This window comes from Penaeus japonicus, unplaced genomic scaffold, assembly GCF_977035675.1.
Source record: "Penaeus japonicus unplaced genomic scaffold, GWHDUDI00000001_assembly GWHDUDI00000017, whole genome shotgun sequence".
Classification (NCBI taxonomy): domain Eukaryota; kingdom Metazoa; phylum Arthropoda; class Malacostraca; order Decapoda; family Penaeidae; genus Penaeus; species Penaeus japonicus.
In genome coordinates this window covers 15,887,715-15,897,714 of record NW_028234419.1, presented here as the reverse complement: position 1 = coordinate 15,897,714, position 10,000 = coordinate 15,887,715, and the positions used below count along the sequence as shown (strand labels likewise).

Below are 10,000 nucleotides of genomic sequence, written 5' to 3'. Positions count from 1 at the left end.
CACACATATTTATGTATATATATATATCTATATATATATATATATATATATATATATATATATATATATATGTGTGTGTGTGTGTGTGTGTGTGTGTGTGTGTGTGTGTGTGTGTGTGTGTGTGTATGTGTGTATCTGTGTGTGTGTTTATGTATGTATAATAGGCCATGCTGGCAATATTAGTCCGTATTTCGGCCATTTTACAGCCATTTCACATTCTACATAGATTCTCGGCTCAGCGTCTTTCGCCCGAGCCTCGTTCCTAATCCGCCTCCCTCCCTGAGAGATGACCCATCGGAGTCATTACATCGGAGCCTCTACCTTGGGGGCCTTAGTACCTGCAGGCGCTACGGCTTCCACAGAGGGACAGAGAGGCCTTTTACCTAGACTCTACCTTGTCCTTGAACCTGAATCTTATTAACTGTTTTAGCGATTTTTATTCCATTGGTTTTCCATTACTTTAGTGCCTGAGGATTTTATATTTATGTTATGAATAGTATTTTACACACTATAATACGTCAGAATATTTGTACTACATTTCAGAGACTGTCTCTCTATAAGACTTTTAATTTCCATTTCTTATGTAAATATATATGTAAATATATATTTATGTATAATATATATGTATATATATATCTATATATCTATATATATATACATATATATATATATATATATATATATATATATATATGTGTGTGTGTGTGTGTGTGTGTGTGTATGTGTGTGTGTGGGTGGGTTTACTACCTGCTAAGTTTAGCAATAACACTTTCCATTACCATACTCAGAATCACAATTATCCGCTGAAGACTTCTTTAGTTAATCAGTAATTAATTTCAATAGCAAAGATGCAGAACTCCGTTATGAAGTAAGAAACTAGAAAAAATGTGAAAACATGAATATGTCATGTCATTAATCTGGTCTATACGGTTCCTGTACTAAATGCCATTTCACTTCTTTTCATCTAGTTTACCACTTGGCCTCAAAATTTTATTTGAACATGATGCCTTGATATCAAATATTTGGTAGAACTGATAATTCAACGAATCACTCATCCATTCCGTTTTTTTTTTTTTTTTTTTTTTTTTTTTTTTTTTTTTTTTTTTTATGATCCTTTGTTTACAGATCCTATAAGAACTGCAGCAACTGTATTCCATTTAGTTACCAACTCACGAAAGGCGAAGAAAAACATACTCCGGACAGATTTTCCTAGAGAGGATGTACTGGGAGAGTGGATATGTAACATTATCATGAATACGGCAGTATGAGGAAATGGTAATGTGTGAATACAAAAACATAGTCAAAAGATAATGTTTTGTAACGAAAGAAACACGTTATAGTTTAATGTATAAAATATTTCAGCTGCCTGGTAATACTTCAAAAGATATGTATTTTATTCACTTTTAATGGTCTAGTTAGATCAGTTCACTTGCACGAGGAGTTTGACAGAATCTAAATTGTATCTTTAAATGTATGCTCTGTCTATAAAGATGATATACATTCACTTTCTGTTGATATGATTTATGGGTATGATTTGTTTTCTTAGAATTTAATTACATACTATTTTAGTATTAATGCTCAGGAGCAAAACACTGTTGCATATCTGCAAGCCATATAAGTAGTACGCCAGCCGTAAATCATATCAACCCAATTTATTTTGCAAAATAATCAACTCGTGTGTGTGTGTGTGTGTGTGTGTGTGTGTGTGCATGTTTCTTACACATCTTGAAAAATCGAGGTAAGGATGAAATGAAAATATTTAGATAACTTATAAGCTTCATTACATCAACTTTCATTCACTTCCATGCTTTCCATTGCTAATTCGTTTTATTTCCTTAGTTGAACACGATGCCCTCAGCACGCTGACGCTCAGCGATTTCCAACAGCTCATAGACGTGGGCAGGAAGAGGATGGGGAGTGGGCAGGATGCTGGACTGGGGTTGGAAGCCGTTCTCGTTGGCGATGAAAGTGACAACAGCCTGGGTACCGTCCTCAAGGGTATAACTGAAAGGATCAAAAGGTATTCATAAGTAAAGTGGTCTTTTTAGCTTCCCGTGCCTGTTACACGTATTACTAAATGAATTAAGTCAGAGTAAATTAAAAGACTTTGGAAAGTGTTTCTAGAACTGATACGTTTGATTTTAGAAAAGGTACTGCAGGACCTTCACAACAGTTTATGTTAGCCTGAGAGCATGCCGGCCAATCTTCAAATAACTGTATCATATATCCTTACGTGTAAGATCCCTCCTGGTTGATCTGACCGGCAGATCCAACAGCTCCAGCAACGGCTGTGTTGATGCCGTTGTCGGCTTCCAGGGCGTAGGAGAAGGTGCCATCCTCGTTGGCTACGCGGTCATCGCGAAGGAGTTCGACCACTCTCTCCTGGAGCTGAGGGGCGGCAACGGCCACGGCGACAAGGCAGGCGAGAACGAACTGTGAACAAACAGCAGTTAAAAATTTGATTAAAAGAAACGTAGAGATTATTGTAAATGTGTATGTGTGTGCTTATAGATAGTGTTATATACATATACATATAGCCACACACATTATTTCAAATTCGCATGCATGAAAAAATATCACACATTCATGCATGTTTAAGTGTGTATATATATATATATATATATATATATATATATATATATATATATATATATATATATACATATATATGTGTATATATATATGTGTGTGTGTGTGTGTGTGCGTGTGTATGCATATATATGTGTATGTATGCATATATGCATATATATACATATATTAATATATATATATATATATATATATATATATATATATATATATATAATATGCATATACGTGCATATATACATATGCATATACATGCATATATATAGATAGATAGATGTATGTATATATAAACATTATATATATATATACATATATGTATATATATGTATATATATATGTGTGTGTAAGTATAAATATGTGTTATATATGTATATATATATATATATATATATATATATATATATATATATATATATATATATATATATCTATATGCATGCATATCCATATGCGTGTGTTTATATATTATATATGTACATATATAATATGAATATATATATATATATATATATATATATATATATATATATATATATGTATACATATGTATGTATGTGTGTGTCTATTTGGTTTTGAGTGTGTGTGTATATACATATATGTATGTATTTATATGTATGTGTATGTATATATATATTCCATATAGGAAGCTCCGCTAACTCTACTCACAGTTTTCATGGTGGTAGTGCTAGGAAAGCTATGGTATCTGCACAGGTTACGACGACCTTTATATACCGTGCGCTCAGAGGAAGAGGGCGGACCTTCCTGATCGACAGCCTATGGGCGGAGCCATGGCCTAGGTTGTAACGGGGACCTTTAATAACTGTGGTTAAGCCCATGGTCACTCCATGGAGAGGATAGTCCAAATAATGGAAAGGACAAAGATAAAGATACAATTTGATTTTGCTTTTTCATCTGGTTTCATATCCTTAATAAGTCAGAGAAATTGCCTATTAAGGTTTTTTGATGTTTGTGGCTATTATTAGCGGTACACGCTTAGATCCAGTTTTAGTCTTCCCAGTTTTATTGCCATTATTTTTCGTTCCAACTGTATTTGGCTTTTTCTAATGTTTATTTGATGGTTCAGGTATCCAAATATCCTCCTAGTAAAGATCTCAAGAGATTTTGTATTATTTCCTTCTTGCTCTGTTCTCAAATGAGTTATTAGAAACTGCATTATCATCGTACTTTTGAGTTTGTATTGTTTACCAACTTAAGTACCAGGGGATCTTTTTTGTGTTTCACTATTCGTATCCAAACAAATTCTGTTTCGTCTTGTTACCTCATATTTTGGGAATTTATTTATCATCTTATTTTTGTTCATGTCCTTGTTCTCTCTCTGTGTCTTTCTATCTATCTATCTATTTCTCTCTTTCTCTCTCTTTCTCTTTCTATCTTTTTCTCTTCCTCTCTTACTCTCCCTTTATTTCTCTTTCTCTCTCATTCTCTCTCTTTCTTTCTCCTCTTCCTCCTCTCTATCTCTCTCTCTCTTTCTCTCTCTCTCTCTCACTTTGTCTTTCTCTTTCTCTCTCTCTCTCTCTCTCTCTCTCTCTCTCTCTCTCTCTCTCTCTCTCTCTCTCTCTCTCTCTCTCTCTCTCTCTCTCTCTCTCTCTCTCTCTCTCTCTCTCTCTCTCTCTCTCTCTCTCTCCTTCTCCTCCTCCTCCTCCTCTCTCTCTCTCTTTCTCTTCTCCTCCTCCTCTTCATCACTCTCTCTTTCTTTCTCTCTCTCCTATCTTTCTCTCCTCTCTCCCTCTCACTCTCTCTCTCTCTCTCTGTCTCTCTGTCTCTTTCCTTTTTCTCTCTTTCTCTCTCTCTCTCTCTTTCTTTTTCCCCTCTTTCCTTTTCCTCTCTATCTGTCTCTCTCTTTCTTTTTTCTCTCTTTCCTTTTTCTCTCTTTCCTTTTTTTTCTCTCTCTCCCTCTCTCTCTCTCTCTCTCTCTCTCTCTCTCTCTCTCTCTCTCTCTCTCTCTCTCTCTCTCTCTCTCTTCTCCTCCTACTCCTCTTCTCTCCCCTATCCCTCTCCCTCTCTTTTTCTCTCCCTCTCTCTGTCTCTCTTCCTGTCTCTCTCCCTCTCTTCCTCTCTCTATCTATCTATCTATTTATCTCTCTTTCTGTAATTATTTCTATTTCTACTTTCTCTTTCTCTCTCTCTCTCTTTCTTTCTCCTCTCTCTCTCTCTCTTTCTCACTATCTCTCTCTCTCGCTCTCTTCTTCTCTTTCTCTCTCTCTTCTCTTCTCTCTCTCGCCTTTCCACTCCCCTTTTCCATTTCTATCTCTCCCCTCCATTTCTTTTCCTTTTGCTTCTCTTCATCTATTTCTCTCCTACTTATCTCTCTATCTACTTATCCATTTTTTTATCTATCAAAAATTTATATATCTATCTTCCTCCACCTGTCTCTACCTCCCTCCCGCCATCTCTCTCTTTATATATCTCCTCTGTCTTTATCTCCTCTCTTTCCCCTCTTTCTCCCCCCCCCCCTCTCTCTCTCCCTCTGTCTTCATTTCTCTCTTCATCTGCTTCCCCTTCACCCTCTCCATCTCGCTCTCCCTCCCCCTCTCCCGCTCCCCATCACCACTCCCACTCCCCGTTCCCTAATCCTAATCTTCACTCTCACTCTCACCTTTACCTTCATTTCTCACTCTCAGTAGCTGACCTTGAAGAGGCACGACCCTTGCTCACACCTAGTCGCATCTTCACAATTACCAACCTACTAGCAGTCATAAAGATCATATCTTCCAGGTAGAGAGCTTTAGGTTATCAATTTAACCGGTCAAAACTTCCATCGGCTTATTTTTTAATGTTTCGTTTACGTATGCTCACAATTATCTAGAGTTTAAATAAAACCCTCTAGTCCATATAAATACACCTGTTAACAACTCCAGCTGTGGCATCGTCCTTTGTACCCTGTATACTTTCAACATGGTTATCAGTAGATCTTTCGTTCACAACAGGTTCGCTCGCAACTACCTTATAAAAGCCTTACGTTGCAGTGTGTCATATAATGTCGTCTTGCACAAAATCTCATTCATGATGAAAGACAAAAAATTATAGCAAATGTACATCGAGATTATTCCAGGTAGACTTCAGATTTGTGACCAGGAAGCACCAAAAGAATGTTGGTTATTGATTTTGTATCTATGTACACCACACCTAAGTTATTGCCGAGATATGATATTTTACCAATCTGAAGTAGGAGTTTCGACTAAGCAAGTGTTGTGGGGACATTAAACATCACTGAAATTAGCATTTTCACCTTTTCATATAACTTTGATTTACAGATTTGTCGTATTCTGATTTCAATCATTCACTTAACTATATACATTTCACCGTACTTAAATCTACTCCACATTATATACTTATTAAGATTAGTATTGAAGTTGGAAATAGACCTTCTACAGGATAGTAGATTATTATATTAAAAGAAATCAAACTACACAAATTCAATGATACACACTAAATGACGTAACAAAGACGCGTGGAATATAACAAGAGGTGCGCTCGTAACTCCTTACACGTTATGAAATATCTACAGACAATACTAAACGCATGTAACATGTGATATGTAAAAAGAGCTTTGAAACTTTTTTTTTTTTTTTTTGGGGGGGGGCTTCACACCTATCATATTATTATAACCATTAAGGTCTTTACATAAATTAAACGGAAATCACTCTGCCAGGAGTGTCTGACCTGTCTGCTTTCAGGATTCCGATGTGTGGCTCGGCCGGCAACTGCATATAGTGGTGATTTCAATGCAGCAGTAAATAACAATCCAGTGCTCAACCACCGTGAGGTTTCCCTGCCACCCATCATCGAGTCAGGAATTTTACAAGGAAAGAAAACTTCACAACGGCATTGCAGAATTTCGCATATTAACGAAGAAAATCACTGGCTACATTCACGTCAGTGTCGCCTTTGAGTGGCATTGCTTTAAAGGTGAAAAAAATAAAACATAGCAAACAGCATAGCAATACACACACACATGTGTGTGTGTGTGTGTGTGTGTGTGTGTGTGATATATACATATATTTTTATGTATATATACATATATATATATATATTATATATATATATATATATATATAATATATACATTATATATATAATATATATATATATATATATATATATATATATATATAATATATATATGTATGTATTATATATATATATATATATATATAATATATATATATATATATATATATATAATTATAATATGTGTGACATATATCATGTACTATATATATATATATATATATATATTATATATATATATATATATATATATATATATATATATATGTCCCTGTATATATTGTTCATATATATTTGGTAATATATATATATAATATATATATATATATATTATATATATATATATATATATATATATTATATATATATATATATATATATATTGGTGTGTTGTGTGTGTGTGTGTGTGTGTGTGTGTGTGTGTGTGTGTGTGTGTGTGTGTGTAGTGCGTGTGTGTATGTATATCTATATATTGTAAACGTGTGTTATCATATACATAATATATTTGACAATATATATGTACTGATATTAGATTTCGTTTTGGCGTTGCATAATCAGAACTGTCACTTTATAACATTGCCATTTAAGTGTTTAACACACCAAGGTACAGCTGACATATAATAACTAAACTCAACATAAACATCGGAGAGGTATCACTGACTGACGGAAGCCAGTCAGGAAGAAGAACCCATGTCTCGCGGATGTTACGATGTTATTTGCGAATAGAAGAAGACTTTTCGATCTCGTAATGAAAAGATGTTCAGTGGTTTGGCGCAGTGTAGTCTAATCCAAATATAAGGCGCAAAGCTCTTTACTGTATTTGTCGTGATTGTTTCAAACTTTGCGATGGACGAATGGCATAACGGGGTTATGTATTCACTGTTAGATCGTACGGAGGTCTTCCATAAGTGGGGTAGGTCTTCCTGGGATGCCTTGAACGAGATCTTCCCTAATAACTAATAACAGTTGGAGAGTCGCCGTCGAGAGGTCATTATCTATTTTCAGAGTTATTTCAAAGTCGGTTTATTACTCAATTTGGATTTTATTGGTGTTTTTTCTGTAAGCGCCATACACTTCTTGTTTTTACTGTGTGTGTGTTATATATGCCTTGCATGTGAGTTTCCATTTTTATCATTCAGAGGGTAGATACAGAGTAGATGAATCATGCTAAAATGTATTATATCAACATCCATTCTACTTTCATTTATGTTGTTTGCTGGTTTTATTTCTTAGCTGAACACAATACTCTCTGCAATCTGACGCTCAGCAATTTCCAACAGCTCATAAATGTGAGCAGGAAGAGAGTGGGGAGTGGCCAGGATGTTGGACTATATAATATCCAATATGTATTTCTATATATATACACATATATATATGCATGTATGCATATCCATATACATACATATATATATATATAATGTATGTATATGCATTTATACATATATGTATGCATATACATTGGCACATATATGTATACATATATGAGTATACGAATATATGTTAACATGTACATATTTAGGTGTGCACTTCATGGCAATATTTCCGATAGAAAATTAAACAGATGCACAACAGTTGTTCATAAACAAATACACTCGAGATTGGATGTCGGATGCGATGGAGGCATCTGCGAAGTACGACTGTGTACGTAGGTGTGTTTGCACAATATGTATGGATTTCCATAAGAAGAATTATGCTGAACTTTATTGCAGTAAATTTCATTTTACATCATTCATTATACATGATTCGTCATCTGATATCATTCCTTATTCGAACACGATGCCCGCAGCACGCTGACGCTCAGCGATTTCCAACAGCTCATAGACGTGGGCAGGAAGAGGATGGGGAGTGGGCAGGATGCTGGACTGGGGCTGGAAGCCGTTCTCGTTGGCCACGAAAGTGACAACAGCCTGGGTACCGTCCTCAAGGGTAAAACTGCAACAAACAGATAATAAATATTAACAAACTATTATCTTCTGTTGGTAATGTACTTCGAAGAAACATTAAAATCAATGAGATATTTTAGGTGAAGTATTGTGGAACCCCAAAAGATCTGGAATCTATCTTTATTGCAATATCTTGACGAACAACTTGCAAATATCTTTCTTCATCTTCGTAATTTTCTCGATCACTTACGTGTAAGATCCCTCCTGGTTGATCTGACCGGCAGATCCAACGACTCCAGCAACGGCTGTGTTGATGCCGTTGTCGGCTTCCAGGGCGTAGGAGAAGGTGCCATCCTCGTTGGCTACGCGGTCATCGCGAAGGAGTTCGACCACTCTCTCCTGGAGCTGAGGGGCGGCAACAGCCACGGCGACAAGGCAGGCGAGAACGATCTGTAAAGAGAACGCAAAATGCAGATGTTAGATTTTTTTCGTGAATATTTTGTAATTATTTATCTTTAAACATAGATGCAGCCTTATAACTACATGTATTTACTATATTCTTGCATCTATTTATGTACACATCAATACAGATATGAATACAGCATCGACACAAATACACAAGCATATATAGATCAATAAATAGATAGACAGAAGACTGGTATGTGAATGCATCTGTGTATGTAATTGAGTTTATGACATATGCATATATACATATATATATATATATATATATATATATATATATATATATATATATATATATGTACATATATATGTATGTGTATGCGCGCGTGTGTGTGTGTGTATTTATATACATATATTCATATATATGTATATGAATCTGTATGTACATACAATCATATATATGTATGTATACGTATAGTTATATATGGATGTACATATACATGTATGTATGTATACGTATATTTATATATAAATATACATATATATGTATACTTATAGATACATATATCTTTATATATTATATATATGCATATGTATATTTGTATAAATATATGTTTATATATATATGGGTATTTATATATACATGTATGTATATATGTATATATATGTATATATATTTATATGTGCATTTATATATATGTATGTATATATGTATATGTATGTATATATACTTATATATGTATTTATATATATATATATATATATATATATATATATATATATATATATATATATATATATATATGTATGTATGTATATATATTCATATATTTACATATAAATATTCATAGACATATATTCATATATATGTTTATGAATGTGTATATATACAATTATATATATATATAATATATATATATATATATATATATATATATATATATATATACAGTATATATATATACATATATATGTATATATTTATATATATACAGTGATATATATGTAAATGTGTATATATAAGAATATGTATATGTATATGTATATATACATATATATATATATATGTTTACATATTCTTATGTATATAT

General features: G+C 33.7%; 2 protein-coding genes across 2 annotated transcripts in view; both read right to left on the bottom strand.

Moving 5' to 3' along the window:
• Positions 1 to 1,764: 1,764 nt before the first annotated feature.
• LOC122265665 (cuticle protein AMP1A-like) lies at positions 1,765 to 3,355 on the bottom strand. Its single transcript, XM_086546045.1, has 3 exons — positions 3,256 to 3,355; positions 2,234 to 2,433; positions 1,765 to 2,004 (listed from the first exon to the last, which is right to left on the bottom strand). Exons 1-3 carry the CDS (start codon positions 3,262 to 3,264, stop codon positions 1,836 to 1,838), a joined length of 378 nt encoding a protein of 125 aa, XP_086402171.1. The 5' UTR covers positions 3,265 to 3,355; the 3' UTR covers positions 1,765 to 1,835.
• A 4,954-nt stretch (positions 3,356 to 8,309) lies between these two features.
• Positions 8,310 to 10,000, bottom strand: part of LOC122265664 (cuticle protein AMP1A-like) — a 2,194-nt gene continuing 503 nt past the window's right edge. The window contains exons 2-3 of the mRNA XM_043035059.2: positions 8,755 to 8,954; positions 8,310 to 8,553 (exon numbers count right to left, since the gene is read on the bottom strand). Of these exons, the coding sequence (XP_042890993.2) occupies positions 8,385 to 8,553; positions 8,755 to 8,954 (369 nt within the window). The 3' untranslated portion in view covers positions 8,310 to 8,384. The remainder of the gene's footprint in view (positions 8,554 to 8,754; positions 8,955 to 10,000) is intronic.